Source organism: Dreissena polymorpha, chromosome 5 (genome assembly GCF_020536995.1).
Source record: "Dreissena polymorpha isolate Duluth1 chromosome 5, UMN_Dpol_1.0, whole genome shotgun sequence".
In the NCBI taxonomy this organism is placed as follows: domain Eukaryota; kingdom Metazoa; phylum Mollusca; class Bivalvia; order Myida; family Dreissenidae; genus Dreissena; species Dreissena polymorpha.
Window position 1 is genome coordinate 121705661 of NC_068359.1, and position 18370 is coordinate 121724030.

At 36.6% G+C, this 18370-nt stretch overlaps 2 protein-coding genes across 2 annotated transcripts in view; one reads left to right on the forward strand and one right to left on the reverse strand.

Annotated features, from left to right (window-relative positions):
- Positions 1 to 549, reverse strand: part of LOC127880489 (galectin-4-like) — an 11112-nt gene extending 10563 nt beyond the window's left edge. Inside the window, exon 1 of the mRNA XM_052427782.1 lies at positions 415 to 549. Within this exon, the coding sequence (XP_052283742.1) occupies positions 415 to 438 (24 nt within the window). The 5' untranslated portion in view covers positions 439 to 549. The remainder of the gene's footprint in view (positions 1 to 414) is intronic.
- LOC127880488 (galectin-8-like) overlaps positions 1 to 18370 on the forward strand; it is a 118857-nt gene that overhangs the window by 19446 nt on the left and 81041 nt on the right. The window lies entirely within an intron of this gene.

Sequence of the window (18370 nt, forward strand, 5' to 3'; positions counted from 1 at the left end):
GCGACAATATAAACATATGGAGCACTTGAATTAAACGTAGAATACTTAAAATATGCATGCTTATTAATATCCCCAAGCCAGTCTCAAGCACATAAATTGATGGATTATGTAACCAACGCATGCAAGTTATCCATTTGACAATATTTTCCCGCTAGTCGTTTAAAAAACAATCGAATAATTGAAGTCAATGAAAATTACAAGACAAATGTCATTTATCAAACTTAATATAGTGTAGAGCAGTTAACACTCAATTATCAATATTTATGTTTTAACTGTAATCACTGCGTTAATATATTTGTCATATCGAATATAAGTTAAAAGAAATATGTTCTATCAGAACATTGTAATGATACATACTAAATATGAACTTGTAACCATAGAAAAGCAAGGTAGTTAAATATCATTAATACTCACCGGATAGGTTGCTACAGTCGCCATCTTCAATAAAATTTCACTTTTGAAATTGTCTATGGCCTACACAGCTTGATATATACGTTACGACTAGGACAGCAAATAACACATAACATCTCGACACCTGTCAGTTAAAATCTTGCTTGAATATAGTTCGACCAATCATTGAACAGTTCATCTTTGGCCGATTGCCAACTAGTTAAAAGCCGTTTTGTTCGACAAGTAGAATGTAGAGATTGACATTTTTCAACCGATATCATTCCTTTTCGTTGAAAGAAAATAAAGGTTTAATTGCGTATATTGTAACTCTATATGAATATCATTAGTAGGAGGCGTATAATTTATAGAATTTATGAAGCCGAAACGTGATGTTCACAAGTTCAAGTGTCTGCTTCAATGGGTAGAATAACTTAAATACCCATTGTAAACTGTTTATTTATTTCAGAACATGGCTCAAATGTTTTGCGCAGCACTATTCATAATATAGATTGATAAATGTCATGTAACTAATGTCAAATATGAATTATATCACACTTTCAATTTCGGGGCCCGCCATGCTTAAGTTACCGAATCCCCGTAAAAAAAAATATTTTTGTTTTACCTTCACCAGAATTAGAACCGGGAACCTTTAGAAGCGACATCTAACGCTCTTCCATAGGACAGGCTTAATAACGTATAAGCGAATTTTAAACACTCTTTATTAAGGCATACATGTTTCATATTATCGATGAAAAGCGTTACAAATTATTTAATATTGTTTTGATTTGGATACCTAGGTTTCTTTCGACAAAATTACTTGTTTACAACGTGTGTGAAGTTAGCCAATTTAGCTTATTTAGCCGATAAAGCCTGTTAAGTACATTCATAGGTTGATACATACATCCTTATTATCATATTAAGCCTATTGAGATGAAATATTAAGCTTATTAAGCATATTTAGCAAGTTTGGAACATATTTGAAGAATATATTATCCGAGTGTACATTCTTCTTATGGAGAATGGGTATGCACATTTAAGGGCTCCTTTCGGACAAACAAGAGTTATCCCACAGGAGCGACCTAGTACAAGCTGAACTCCCGTTGGCTGCCTGTCGGGCTGATCTAGTTTCGGCTCGGCTTTTTAATTAGAGTCGGCGTCACCTACAGCTTATGTAGAGTATGCATTATGAACTATTTACACGTGTGGGCCCCTTCCATACAAACAAGAGTTATCCCCGGAAGAAACTTACGGCAAGCTGAAGTCCCGTTGGCTGCCTGTCGGGCTCATCTAGTTTCGGTCCGGAGTTTTCATTAGATTCTGCGTCACCTACAGTCTATTTAGCGAATTAGGCTCTATTAACATGGCGAGTGGGTATGCACATTTAAGGGCCCCATTTGGACAAACAAGAGTTATCCCCGGAAGCGGCCTAGTGCAAGCTGAACTCCCGTCGGATGTCTGTCGGGCTTATCCAGTTTCGGGCCGGAGTTTCAATTAAGTTCGGCGCCACATACAGCCTAATAAGCGAACTAGGCTCTATTTACATGGCGAGTGGGTATGCACCTTAAAGGACCCATTTTGGACAAATAAGAGTGATCCCCCGGAAGCGGCCTATTGCGCGCTTATATCCTGTCGGATGAATGTCAGGCTGATCTTGTTTCGGCCCAGGACTTTAATTAGGGCGGCGTCACACAGAGCCTATTTAGCGAATAAGGCTCTATTTACATGGCGAGTGGGTATGAACCTTTAAGACCCCTTTTGGACAAACAAGAGTTATCCCCGGAAGCGACCTAGTGCACGCTAAACTCCCGTTGGCAGCCTGTTGGGCTGATCTAGTTTCGGCCCGTGGTTTTCATTATTGTTGGCGTCACCTACATCCTATTTAGCGCATGTGTTATGCTCTATTAATTGTCGAGTGCGTATGCACCCTTAAGGGCAATTTTCGGAGAGACACCGGAAGCAACCTAGTGCAAGCTGAAATACCGTTGGCTGCTTGTCGGGCTGACCTAGTTATTGCCCGGGGTATAAATTAGTCGGCGTCGCCTAGAGCCTATTTAGCGTATGTATTATTCTCTATTTACATTGCGAGGTGTATACACCTTTAAGGGCCCCTTTTGGACAAACAAGAGTTTTCCCGAGGAACCGACCTATTGCAAGCTGAACTCCCGTTGGCTGCCTGTCGGGCTGATCTAGTTTCGCCCCGGAGTTTTAATTATATTCGGCGTCACTTACAGCCTATTTAGCAAAATATGCTCTATTTACATTGCGAGTGGGTATGAATCTTTGAGTTCCAATTTCGCACAAAAAAGAGTTATCAACGGGAAGCGACGTAGTGCACGCTGAACTCCCGTCGGCTGACTGTCGGGCTGATCTAGTTTTGCCCGGGGTTTTAATTAGGGTCGGCGTCATCTACAGTCTATTTGTTGTATGTATAATGCTCTATTTACATGGCAAGAGGGTATGCAACTTTAAGGGCCCTTTTCGGACAAACAAGTATTAATTCCCGGAAGCAACTTAATGCAAGCTGAAGTTTCGTTGGCTGCCTGTCGTGCTTATCTAGTTTCGGCTCGGGTTTTTAATTAAGGGCCGCGTCACCTACAGCCTATTATGCGAATTAGACTCTATTTACATGGCGAGTGGGTATGCACCTTTAAGAGACCCTTTCAGACAAACTAGAGTTATCTACCGGAAACGACCTAGTGCAAGCTGAACTCCTTTTGGCTGCCTGTCGGGCTCATCTAGTTTCGGCCCGGCATTTTAATAAGTTTAATTAGGGTCGGCGTCACCTACAGCCTATTAAGCGTATGTATTATACTCTATTTACATGGCGAGTGGGTATGCACCTGTAAGGGCCCCTTTCACACAAACAAGGGGTCCGTTAAAGGTGCATACATTCTCGCCATATAAATAGAGGCTTATTCGCTAAATAGACTGAGAGTGACGCCAACACTTATTGAAATCCCTGGCCAAAACTAGATCAGCTCGATAGAAAACCGACGAGAGTTCAGCGTGCTCAAGGTCGCTTCCGGGGGATAACTCTTGTTTGTCCGAAAGGGACCCTTAAAGGTACATACACACTAGGCAAGTAACTAGAGCATGAAACATACGCTAAATAGGCCGTAGGTGACGCCTAATTTAAATCCCGGCCGACACTAGATCAGCCCTACAGGAAACCGATGGGAGTTCAGCGTGCAATAGGTCGCTTCCTGGGAATAACTCTTATTAGAACGAAAGTGGCTCCTAAAGATGCATGCCCGCTCGCCATGTAAATAGAGCATAAAACATAAGCTAAATAAGGTGAAGATGGCGCCGATCCTTATTAAAATCCCGGGCCGAAACTAGATAAGCCCGACAGTCAGCCGACGTGAGTTCAGGGAAATAATTATTTTTGTGTCCGAAAGGGGCCCTTTAAGCAGAATACACACGTGCCAAGTAAAGAGTGCATATTACGCTTAATAGGCTGTAGGTGACGACGAATCTAATTAAAACCACGGGCCGAAATAAGATCAACCCGACAGGTAACCGGTGGGAGTTCAACGTGCCATAGTCGCTTCCGGGGAATAACTCTTGTTTGTCCGAATTCATTCCCACTCGCCATGTAAATAGTTCATTATGCGCTATTTTGGGTTTAGGTGAATTCGACACTCATTTTAACCCCGTGCCGAAAGTAGATCAGCCCAACAGGCAACGGATGGGTGTTCAGCTTGCACAAGGTCGCTTCCTGGGATAACTCTTATTTGTCGGAAAGGAGCCCTAACATATGCATACCCACTCCCCATGTAAATAGAGCATAATACCCTAAATAGGCTGTAGGTGACGCCGACCCTAATTTAAACCCCGGGCCGATACCAGATCAGCCCGACAGGCAGCCGACGGGAGTTCAGCGTGCACTAAGTCGCTTCCGGAGGATAACCCTTGTTTTTCCGAAAAGGGCCCTAAAAGGTGCATGCCAACTTGCCAAGTGCATAGAGCATAATGCGCTTAATAAGCTGTAGGTGACGCCGACCCTAATTAAAACCCCGGAGCCAAACTATATCAATCCGACAGGCAGCCAACGGCAGTAAAACTTGCACGAGATCGCTTCCGGGGGATTACTTTAATTTGTCCGAAAAGGGCCTGTAAAGGTGCATACCGACTCGCCATGAAAAAGAGCATAATACATACGCTAAATAAATTATAGGTGACACCGACCCTTATTAAAAACTCCGTTCAAAACTAGATCAGCCCGACTGGCAGCCGACGGGAGTTCAGCTTGCACTAGGTCGCTTCAGGGGCATGACCCATGTTTGTTCGAAAGAGGCCCTTAATGTTCATAACAACTCGCCATAAAAATAGCGCATACTAGTAATATGCTTAATAGGCTGTACGTTACGCCAACCCTAATTTAAATCCCGGGCAGAAACTAGGTTAGCCCGACGAGAGTTCAGCTTGCACTAGGTTGTTTCTTTAGGACATCTCTTGTTTTTCTGAAAGCTGACCTTCAAGATGCATACCCACTCGCAATATACGTAGAAAATAATACGCTGAATAGACTGTATTTGACACCGATCATAATTAAAACCATGGGCCGAAACTTATTTAGCCCGAGAGCGAGCTAACAGTAGATCGGCGTGCACTAGATCGATGAATAAGCTGTATATGACGCCGACTCTAATTACAAACCCGGGCCGAAACTGGATCAGCCCGACAGGCATCGGAAGTCAGTTAATTGTGCACTATGTTGCTTCCGCGGGGTATTTTTTGTTTGTCCGAAAGCGGTCCTTTAAGGTACATACCATCTCGAAACGTAAATAGCGCATCATACGCTAAAAAGGCTGTATGTGCGTCCGATCCAAATTAAAACCCCATTCCGAAACTAGATCAGACCGACATGCAGCCGTCGGGAGTTCAGCTTCCACTAGGTTGCTTCCATGGAAAAACTTTTGTATTTCCGCAAAGGGCCCTTAAAGGAGCATGCCGATGTATAATATAAATAGCGAATTATACGCTTAATAGGCTATACGTGACGCCGACCCATATTAAAACCCCGGGTCGAAATAAGATATGTCCGAAAGGCAGCCGACGGGAGGTCAGCGTTCACTAGGTCGCTTCCGGGGTATAACTCTTGGTTGTCTAAAGGGGCTCTTATACAACCTCCTTTTGAAAATGGTTTTTCAATATTCTGCTAAACAGGCTGTATATTTTAACCTATTTAAATTTTGCTTAAATGTAAAATAGGTTGAGCGTTAATAATGATGCTATTTAACCTAAAAAGGCTTACTCTTATATATGTTTCAACCTATTTAATAAACTTTCGAAAACGGCGTATACAGGCAAATAGCTTCTTATAAGGCTAAATGATTATGTTTCAACCTACATGTATTTAATAAACTCGCTTAGTAGACTGAATACGCTGCTCAATAGGCTTAAAGTTAATAATAGGATATTTGTGTCTACCTATTCAATAAGAGTCCTTAAAAGCTCAATAGACGGAATAAGTTGCTTAAATATGATTTATGTTTCAACCATTCATTTAAATATAAGTGTTAAATAGACTAAATAAGCAGGAAAGGCTGCTTAAAAGGCTAAATAGGCTAAAAAGGATGTATGTTTAAATATATGTATTAAACTTTCAAAATTTGCTTAATTGGCGGAAAATACTGCTAAATATGCTTATTATAACGTATTTTTCAGCATATGCACTAAACTTGCTACCTCTCTACTGAACTTGTTAAAGAGGCTAAAAAGGCTGAAAAGGGCGCTAAATAGGCTATATGGCTAAATAGGATGCATTTTTCAACCTATGCACTACACTTGTTCATTAAGCAAATAAGCTGAAAATGGTGTTAAGTAGGCTAAATAGGCTTAATATGATTCATGAATCAATCTATGTACACAACTTGTTGAATAGACTAAATAGGCTGAAAAGGGTAACAAATAGGCTTAATAGGCTAAATATGATGCATATGTAACTGAATAGGCTAAATAAGATGCATATTTCAACCGACCGGTATGTACTAAACTTGAACAATAGGCTATATAGGCTTAAAAGGGTATTAACTTCGCTAAGTAGGATGACTGTGTCAACCTTTGTTCTAATTTTGTTTAAAAGGCTAATTAGGTAGAAAATGATTCTAATAGGAAAACAGGCTAAATAGGATGCATGTTTAAACGTATGTAATAGACTTGTAAAAGGGCTTTAAAGGTAGAAAAGGATGCTATATATTATAAATAGCCTAAATAGGATGCATATATAAACCATGTACTAAACTTGTAAAATAGGCCAAATAGGCTGAATAGGGTGCTAAATACGCAAGATACTAGGCTAAATAGGATGCATGTTTCAACATATGTACTAAGCTTGTTAATTTTGATAAACAAGCAGAAAACGGTGCTTAATAGGCTAAATAAGATGCATGTGTCAACCTATGTACTTAACTTGTTAAATATGCTAATTAGGCTGAAAAGGGTGTTTAATAGGCTGTGTAGGCTAAAAGGATGCATGGTTAAACCCATGTACTAAATTTGTTAAATAAGCTAAATAGTCTGAAGAGGTTGCTAAAAAGGACAAAAAGGCTTAATATGATGCAAGTGTAAATCTATGTACTGAACTTGTTAAATAGGCTATATGTGCTGAAAAGGGTGCTTAATAAACTAAGCAGGCTATATAGGATGTATGTTTGAACCTATGTACTAAACTTGCTGAATAGGCTAAATAGGGTGCTAAATAGGCTAAATAAGCTCACTAGGATGCATGTGTCAACCTATATACGTAACATGTTAAATAGGCTAAAAAGGCTGAAAATGGTGCTAATTGGGCTAAATAGTATACATGTGTCAACATATGTACAATACTTGTTATATATGCTAAAGAGTCTGAATTGTATGCTTAATAGGCTTAATAGGATGCATGTGTCAACCTATGTACTAATCTTGTTAACTAGGCTAAATAGGCTGAAAATGGTCCTAAATAAGCTTAATAGGATGCATGATTCAACCCATGTACTACACTTGCTAAACCTGCTGAAGATGGTACTAAATAGGCTAAATGTGATACATGTGTCAACCTATGTACTTAACTTGTTAAATAGGCTAACTAGGCTGAACATTGTGCTATATAGGCTTAATAGGCTTAATATAATGTATGTTTTAACATATGTTCTAAACTTGCTAAATAGGCTAAATAGGCTAAAAAGGGTGCATTAGTCAACCTATGTACTTAACTTGTTAATTAGGCTTAATAGGCTAAATAGGATGACAGTTTTACCTGTCTTCTTAACTTGCTAAATAGTCTTAATAGGCTAAAAACGCAAACTTAACACACGTTTGTTTACAATTTATCTCACTCATAATCTAAGCAGCCTTGTAGTTAAGTGTGCATGTGATATTTTGACTTCAAAACCTATGTTGAATGTATCTGTCCTCAACATTTTAGTTTTGTATTGTCACCATCATCACAAACTACTTTAAACATGTTTACCAGTTGTATCCATCATGTTGGATTGTTTTTATACTAGACAATCTTTAGTTTACTGAGTTGTAGATCTGAACTTTTAAATGTACGTTCATATCCATAGGAATCCATGTAAGTTATTATGTTTTAGTGTTAAAACAAACGGATACCTTGACTGCCTTTGAATTAAGTCTCAATCTCTTAGTTTAAGCTCAAGTGAGGACACACAAGCTCAACTGAGCTTTTAAAATATCGTTTTTTTTTCCTTCAATCCGTGCGTCTTTAAGTCCCTTACCTTTTTCTTCTTCGATTCTTCTCTCCCTTACGCACTTACATATTTTGATATAACTTGACAGAAACAATTCTTCGCTAACTGCCTTCAAAGATGTTCAAAGCGGCCGGTCTTTTAAATATTGAGGTCAGTGAAGCTTACACTATTTGTTCAATAACAACTCAATCTTTTTCCTAACACCTCAAGGGTCATTTGTTAATATTTGGTGTGTAACATCGTCTAGAGTTCACATATAAAGTCTATAACAATCATGGCTCTATGATTTCAACTAGTAATGACCCAAGGGTCACGTGATTTATAAAGATTTATTGATTTTAAAAGTCTTCTTTAAAATAAAATCGAACTCGCAAGGATCAGGGCTTTAATATTTGACTAGGTACATCATATAGTTATCCTTACATAGTTTGTTTTGGAATTCTCCTCTGAAATCGACTTTAGCCACGCCCTAGCCTTACTTGTTTTTCCTAGCATGCTATAATCCTCTCGACTGAAACCTCTCAATGGTTCAATATATTGTGTACGTTGGGCCGAAAGCATGTTTGTTAAAATAATGCTCCTTGTTTTACTTTAGTAGCTTTTATTTGATTGTCCCGGACAACAGGACAACTGTTTATACCAAGCCCTGCTGGACTTTACATGCTGATGTTTCGAGGGATTACATTGTGGTCGAGGTCAACAATAATTGAAGAATAATTTATAGTTTCAGTTTGATTATTTAAGTCTGGATACAGGAATGCGTCTTTAATGTTTATGTAGGTAGCCTACATGCAGACTCATTTAAGGATTGCATATAAAGCTAGTGAGATCAAGCTCAGTGCGTACAAAACAGAAAACGGTTTCCATTCAATAACATCGGTTTGGATAATGATTGTTTTCTGTAATGTTTTTTTTTATGCAGCGTATGTGTGAACATGCTTGGAAAGTACAACGAATTCAGCTTTAACATCCAATTCATTTCGAAAAAAAATATCTAGTCGAATCGGACGATCACAAATGTAAAATCCTGTTGATTGTACTTAAATAACCTTAATTTTAATGTATTAAATGGATTTGATTTCCTTTTACTCTTTCTTGTTTCGTCTGATATGTGATCATGTACATTTTATGATTTGCGCTTTTGCATATCATCAATTGTATAGCTCTGCAGAAATTATATCATTTGCTGCTGCATGCGAAAATACTTCATAATTGAATAATAGTTATTCCAATTTGAAATATAAAAGTAGTATTTATTTTTGTCGCCGGTTTAGTCATTACTTGTATATTACTTTTTTTAGATATATAGGATCTGGAACGTGTTGTCATGTCATACCATATTTTATTAAACGAGTTCAGGAATTTTGTTAGTAAGCGAGCCTTTGGTGAGCTTACTAAGGAATGTCCTGGACGAATTTAATAAAATATGGTATGAAATGTGATGCTTTTAAATGAGCAAATTAAATACATATTTACGCAAACATAATGATAAATCCCGAATTTTATTTACATTTCGTGACGTCATTTGACGTTGCAACGTCCTTTCAGCAAAATAACAAAATGCGATTGGTCAATAAACGAAAACAAAGCCAATGAAAACGCTTAAAAATGTTGTATTGCACATATGTAATATACAAAAAATATGTAATGGTTGTATTACATGGTAAACAGGGTATAGCATGTGATAAATAACCATATTAATGGGAATTTTTAGTGTTCAAAAACAGAACTTTGTTAACAAAGACAATAATTTTAACAGATGTTTTAATTGATCATTATGAAACATTGTGTTCTCTAAGGATCAGGTAAATTTCATAACTCAAGATGAAAAATTATTCCACATCGATGTCATTTAAAAATAACGGAATATAAATTATAAGCTCGATTGTAACTAAAAAATTATCAGCGCAACAATTCTGTCTTTAGACGGATTTGTGTGTTTACTGTATATCACTTTCAGTATTTAAGTTCTTTACAAAATAATAATAGTGTAATAAATAATAATCCTACCGACTGTGTTCTTTTTCAATAAATGTTTTGAAATCCATTGTTATGAACTCAGTTTAATATTTGGACATTGTATATGTTATATTATCCATGTTGTTTATGTTAATAGTTTATTGTGATGTGATGTGTTTACTGGATGAAAATAGCACATTTCAAAACAGATTATTTAGCATGCACATAAAACACGATAGCCCTTAACTTTTTTCAGATTAATACAGATGATAAAAGCAGATCAGCTTTCATTACGCATTCTAGTTTTAAAGAATTTCCCATGTCATGTCTTATATAAAAAAATGTAACATTTTCACTGCAAACAGTAAACGATGAAAAGATGTTTTGTCGGAAGCTATTTGATCTAGGTTATTTGTTATGGTTGTTTTTAAGAAGTGCTTTGATGACTATTTATATAGACGCCATGCATAAAATTATAATTACAAACAAACTTGGATATGTGTTTTTTTAAATATATTACGTGTAGACTACACTTTCAGAGTATAGGAATGATAAATGTCGTGGCTCTGTGTATTCCTCACTTAAAGATATAGCTCCAGTTTTTTGATGAAGCAAACTGTCGGCGGGTAAAGATCGATACATCATTTTTTCTATGACGTATAGAGTTATGAAACATTTTATAATAAGCACCAAATTACAAACTTGCTTTTGATTTTGAACAGACTTAGGAAAGATGCCACTATATTGATCACTTAGGTATATGCTTATACTGAAAAGATTTAAAAGCCATCATACAGCATCAAACTATAGGTATATGCAGTCAGTTATGTGTAACCATAAAAGTAAAGTGTGTGATATCAATACTAATTTGAACTTTAAAGACAGTCTGTAAATAAAAACTAACAAATCAATGATATACATATCTAGGAAACGTTTAAGTCCTTTCTAAATTTAAATAAATGATCACAAAAATTGAAACTATTTTACTTGTGTTACTCTATGATATTTAATGGCTAATGTATACATTCCAATTATATGCATAAGAGAATGAAATGCTTCTGTCGATAAGAACCATCGGGCCCAGGTAAAAGATCAAAGGCACCGAGGTTATATGTAAATATGCATGTTTAAACAAACAACTACTACAATAAATTAATGTAAAGTAATGGTAGATTATTTCCTTCATTAAACCGATCAAGAGATTGCGAGAGCTTTGATTGCATTGTCCACTCAATATTTTGAAAGATTTGCGCCAACCAAAGTTACAGGCAACACGGACAGATTGCAGTTTTTTACTGCAATTTTTATAAGTGGCTGCGATGATAATGATTAAACACTAATGTTAGTGTTACATGAATAATGAAATTTATAAATCTTAGTAAACTACCTTTAATATGTGACTTTCCCACAGTCAGTATGAATAGTCATGCAAAACATTGAATTATTATGCTATAAGCAAGTGATGTTACTGTATCTCTGAAATGCGAGTGTTATGTGGAGCCCATCATTAGCCTATAACATCCTTAAAAAAAGAAGATAAATGATGTTATTTTTGCAGCATGTTTGTATCAAGTGATAAGTTCATATCTGTGGAGTGTTTAATCAATGTCTCTGAAACGGGCCGCTCTTTTCAAAGATGTGTTAATGATAGCTGTTTTTACACATAAATTATGGGTTTTTGCGAAGTCTGATATTAGTTTCATCGAAAGCCATTATACAGTGTAATTGTTTTGCATATAAATGGAACTTTCATATCATGTTTTGCTATTTAATCATATTATATTTCATCCATAAAATTCAAAGTATAGGGTTCGTATTATAAACCTAGTTGATATCATGTCAGAACATGAATTATTTTAATATACGTTATTTATCAAAACTTATATAGACGATGTTTGTGGATTTAAACACATTTATGTTTAATCAGCATGCACTGTTTCATAAAAACCTGTCATTAAAATTATTGAACATGCTAATAGCTCTTTAAGACTTAAGGTTCATTTAAGCTCAACATGATTATGGTGTGCTGTTGTGACCGCCCTTGTCCACCATGTGTTGTCATTTGTGCGTCATCAACATTTGCCCTGTGAGGTAAATCGAAGTTGGATTAATGGTCAAAACGAAATCACATCCGTCTTTAAAAAAGTTTATGTAAAGTAAAGCACTTTGAACTCAGAAATATTTCGTCTTAATTGTAGATGAATATCTGTTCTGTTGAACAACAAAGTTGTCATGCTTTGGTGTCAATTTTACAAAATCGCTTTATTGCACGCTAATAAACTTTTAATATATGAATCGGCAAATCAAAGTGCGACTTACTTATAACCCCCCCCCCCCCTGTGTTATTGTTCTGTTCTGTTAAACCGTATTTGTCAGGTGGAGATGGATTTAATGTTGTTTCTTGCATAAGGTTATATATGTTATATTATAAGATTTTAAATACCTGCTTATTGCAATATTATATTAATGTTGCGGACTATATTAAATAACCACATATATAAAGCTTAAACAAATAACATTTTTGTCGGGAGTATTGCCAATTAAGAACACCTGTCTGACATTTAAAGTTTCTTAAACAATAAATCCCTCTGTATGTGATATTTGTCTTTTCTAGAAATAAACTACTGTCAAATATTGTATAACGATGGTTGTGTTATTCTACAGTATAGATGGAGTATTAAAATAACACTTTCTGGTTGCAACATTTACCATAACACTCATATTTGGCGCTCGCATTTTGTAGAGATCGTATAAATATTTTGCCCTAAATATTCTGCAATGAGTGAACAATTTTATCCAAATAGAACATTTTATGAGATGCGTAAGCATGTGATCATGTTATTTGCAGCTGTTTGCCATATTATTCATTTCCCTGCAACGGAAGATTGTCAGGTTCAACAGAAGCATATATTGATAACTAGGAAAATGAGCGATTTTATGTGGAAACTGTCTTCTAAATCATGACTAAAACAAGCTATAATAGTCTGTGATTTAGTCATGAGGGATTCAGTTGTGTACGAAAAACCATTGTTTAATCCAATCGTGCTTTGATTACAGCTTGATGTTATGAAGTACATTTGGGATACAGGACGATAAATTAAAAGATGTACTTATGCATAAATACTGTTTGTGTATGCAATTTTGGTGAAACCCGTTGTCATTAACATGCAGAATTAAATGAAAAAAACCCTGTGTAGAAGGATAGGGAATTGTACTTAAATTTCTTGTTTTTACAATTCATCAAACGCACCATTCTTTTTCCATACAACGTACACCTTAATGAAAGGGGCAACAGCTCACGCTCAATTTGTGACATTATCGATATAATAAGACTATTTCATTCAACATTATTACATGTGTGTGTTCAACGTGCGATTGTATGTGTAAGTCCAAAATACCAAGTACAGACTATGTAAAACCTATTAACCAACAAACACACGTCAACTGAGCTCCTAAAAATAATTTTACGCGCAACATGTGGAAATCTCGTAATCATTGTACTTAGTAGGGTCAGTCGGTTCGGTTTTCCATATGAACAGTTTTATGTTTGTAACGAAAACTACTTCTCAATTTCTAAGGGGATTTAATTAAAATATGTTATCATTATCAATTGTATATGTGCAAGACACAATTTTCCTGTGCAGTTATCCACACGTTTCTGAGCTTTATGAACAGCACAGAATATTGAGCTTATCCATAGGCGTGATTGAAATTATTGTGAAAAATCGGCTGGGGTAAACATTAGTGATATGAGTATACATTAGTCACGTTCTTGAAAACAAACTGTAGTTTTCAGTCGAGTCCGCTATGGATAAGATTCGTGTACATTTTACCATTGTTTGGCTAATGTGTTTGAATTTATGTGTCTGATAATGTGATTGTGTTTGGCTAAGTTTCCACATCAATCATGCACTTTCAAAATAAATAACAACATATCATCACCATAAGAAGACGGTGAAACACGTATGCGACACATGCCTCCTAACTCAAATGTCAAGGTCGTACTTACATGTACAGTCTAAGGTCTAACTTGTTCAAACTTTTAATTTGGCATTTATTGAGGTAATATTAACAGGGCACATAAGTTTACCATCTGCTTATTGTGTGTAAGACAAATGTTCGTAACACAAGGTCGGATGAAGAGGTCATCATTCAGTTCTAACTGCTAGTTAATAAGCAATAATGCAATTTATAATAAAAATAATCATGTTACGTGTCATACTTAGAGGTCAACGGTCCTATTGTAGCATAATAAAGCTTTCAAAACCATGAAGAATAACCAATATGGCATGTCTCCCTAGCTTAAATGTCGAGGTTAAGTTTGTAACTGCAACATTCATAAAAAAATTAATAATGTTCACTTTTCAGAGGAGCAATGTTGTATTTAATATGCATGCATAAATTCATTTGTACACAGTATGATATATAGCTGGTATTTCAGGATCTGTAAGTAATATTATATCTCAGTGGGATTTTAAAGGGACTTTTTCACAGATTTTGGCATGTATTGAAGTTTGACGTCAAATGCTTATATCATGTTATTATCATATTAATCATATTAATATATGTAGCCATTGGATCTAAAACGCTCCAGTAATAATAAAGAATAAACTTATTTTTTTTATTTAAAGTAACCCTCATCAGGGCTCCAAACACTGACCCCTGGAGTCCTGGAGTAAAAAGTCTACCACATAGACCACTCGGCCATCCGTTCTCATACGATAACCGGTGTGTTATTACTTAATATAAGCAATCCTCGTAGTTTCACAAAATATACAACAACAGAACTCTCCAAATTATTTAATCGTTTCGCGTTGCAACGCTTTATAACTTTCAGGGTTTTAAATCGTCAAAAGATGCGTATAATGGCTATTTTATGGATTGGTAAATGTTCAATGTTACTGTTTCTTCACAAATATCATAACTAAAAGAAATTTGAGAATCTGAAACGTTGTTTTTCTTTATTTTGTCAATTTACCAAAACGTGAAAAGGCCCTTTTAAGATAATTTATTGAACTGTGTATGGTAACCATCGTTTGCAGGAGAAACAATCAGCATCTGTGTAAAAGGATTGGTCTAGCAGAGTTGTTCCCCATTAACTATTATTATGTGTAAATATGTACATATTCGTTCTGTGTCGGGTATACATATGAAAAGCTTGTCATGATAGATATATTTTGTGTTATGTGGAAGGAAACTTTTCGATCTTATGCTTAGTTTGTTTTTCTATTAAATCGCTAAGTAAATAGTGCAACGTATATTATATTTAGATAATATGTTTGGTAAACTGATTATTTAAAATATATACCCTTTTTGTTCAATATATTTTTTTTTTCATTTGTCTAATGCTTGTGACAGTGACACAATGATTGCAAATGATTCGCGGGTCACGTTTTTTTTACGATTCCATTTTCTGTCTGCATTGGAATTTGTAATGGGATGCGTTTTTGGTTTGTGATTTAATTCACTATTAAGTAAAACGATCGACTAGCACTCAAAGCTTTGCATTAACTGTGTCATGGTTGTGATCTCAGTTTTTCATCATGTTATGTTGAAAGTTGTTGTTCTCGAATAAAAGTAGTTAATACGAGCAAGATTTTTTCTCCTGTTATAGTTTAAAATTGCCATAATAATGTACTAGTACTTGAATATTATTGTTTCTTTAAGTTTCTGTATTCTCTTAAAAGCGTCGTTCCTTCTGGTCTCAGATGATCGCCGTTAAGGCCTTCTTGGAAATTATAGTTGTCGATATAAACATTTTATTTTTTAAATCGTTTTTTATTGTTTTGGCTTACTACTATTATCGATGAAAAGTATCGGTACTCATCTTTTGAAGATTTTAGAACAATATTTTCGTTGTTAACAAATAGACTCATAACAATAGGTCATCAACAAAACTGAATACTTTTTATGCTTGCCTAACGCTGTAATATTTTATAAAGTCTTATTTGTTATGTCCTGTTGATCTTTTAAATTATTATGAAAAAAAGCTGTATGATTGAATCCTTAAATGTTATGCTTTATTTTATCCTGGACCTTGTGTGGGTGTGTTTATAGTCTTCTTTGTTTTACCATTTGCATCTTATAAATAGCGTTTACATGTGAGGAGGCATTTAGTGAGGGGTTCTTCTGTTGTTGTATATATTTATTTAGTTTCAATTCAGCGATTAGTCCGAGCTATAGAGCACATCCGAAAGTTGGCGTCTGCGTTCGCGTAATGCTATGATTAGGGCGAGAATATACGTTTTTTATATGTGTTTAATTGTAATATATTGATAAAATATGTTACAATAACACAAAATAGGCAAGACAAATTATAGATTGAAGACGAATTTCATAAAATGCAGCAAAGACAAGTTAGCGCCCCGAGCCGATTGTGGCGAAGATGCATTCAGCTTTTTAATAGGATCAGAGTTAGTGTTCGTGTGTCATATGAATGTATATAGTATATATCGTTGCAGAAATTTAAAATGAACCGTCAAACTAAATGTAGATTCACATCGTACATGCATGATATAAATGCTGGCGAAATTCGACTGTTCAGACATTTTCGATTTAAGAATTAAATACCTGGCTTATTTCGCATTGTTCGAAACATGTTCTTCTTAACTTAATTTTAATTTATATTGAAATATGTTTTTTTCATATTTTGTTTAAATTCATAAATAATTGACAAAATCTTACAAAATCGCTTTAAGGCGAACGCGAAACATGTCAATTTCACGGTCTCAACTACATGTATTCAGTTTTAACTTCAGACATGTGTTCAAGTTTATTGTTTAAGTTCACTGATGAAGTTCTATTACATGTACTCTTCTTGCGAAATAGTAGGATAATAGTTGTTGGTACTTCTTTTCTGAATAACGTGTGCAGCAACCAGCCTTTATATATGAAACGAAATGACACCGGCAAATGTAACGCGGGCAAGTGTTACCCATATAAGAGACTCGATGCTGTCGCACTAATATGTTTTATTTCGTTGCTATTAAATACATATTTTAAAATTAAAAAGTAAGCTGAATAATAAATCTTAGTCCAATTACAACAGCCATGTTGGCAGGCTCATTACACTATTTGTATGTGTTCTTTGTGACGGTATTTTGTTATGTTTTACAATCATAATTGTCTAGACTAATAATTAAAGCCCAAGTCTCACTATTGCCGGTAGAGCCCCGTCCATCCCGGTTTGCTTACGCCGGTCGACCGGCGAGAACCGGGATGATTCGTAGATTTTATTTGCGCAGTCACACTATTTCCCGGTGGCGCCACAGTTGAAGCCGGTCAACAGCCCGGCAGAGTCCCGGTCAACCCTGAACTGGCTACGGTTTATCCCGATGAAGCCCCGGCAGTGCCCCGGTTGTCGCTGGTAATGCCCCGGTTGATTCCCGGTGAAAGCCGGCAGCGTCCCGGCAGAGCCCCGGTATACTGAACTCCGCCGGCTCTAACCGGGGCTATACCAGCATCAGACCCCGGCAGAGCTACGGCAACGCCCTGGTTTAACCCCGGTCGTCGCCGGAAAGGCCCTGGCGGAGCCCCGATGAATGCCGGTGGCGTCCCGGCAGAGCGCCGGTGGCGTCCCAGCAGAGCGCCGGTTTACTTATGTACCGTAGCTATACCGGGACTCTGCCGGCATTCACCGGGGCTCCACCGAGGCGTTGCCGTAGCTCTGCTGGGGTCTGTATCGGCCCCGAAGGAGCTACGGTGCCGTCCCGGTTGCTCCCGGTGCCGTCCCGGTTGTTCCCGGTGCCGCGCCGGTCGTTGCCGGTCCTTCCCAGTGACTCCCGGTTCATACCGGAGGTATTTAACATTTTAATATTTTCCCGGTGGAGCCCCGCTTGTCCCCGGTTCATCCCGGTCGTCCCCAGTGGAGCCCCGGTTTATTCAGGTAGAGCTCCGCCGGCATCATAGTGTGACTGGGCCTTAAACACTATACTGTTGGTCGTTATATAGGCTCAAGGTAAACACAATTGTACTTGAAGAATCTTCATGTCGACATGATTTTTTGTATTGTTTTCGTTAAATTCAGTTACAATCGGCTTCTCAAGTATGCCACTTGTCACTCAGTTTTCTACATAACATAACTCAGCGATTAATTGTAACACCGAAAGTCACATAAGTCGCGACCTCAAAGATTATAATGAAGACTCTGAATCCGGCGAAAAGGCTTGACCTGTGCTGGAAAATATTCATAAGTATAACCCGACTTTTATACATGTTAAGAATCAACAGTAAATGGGAAAAAGTAAATATCTAAATAAAAACACAATATACGCGTATGATTTGCATCGATCATTGGTTTCATATTACTGCACTGAACCAGTAAA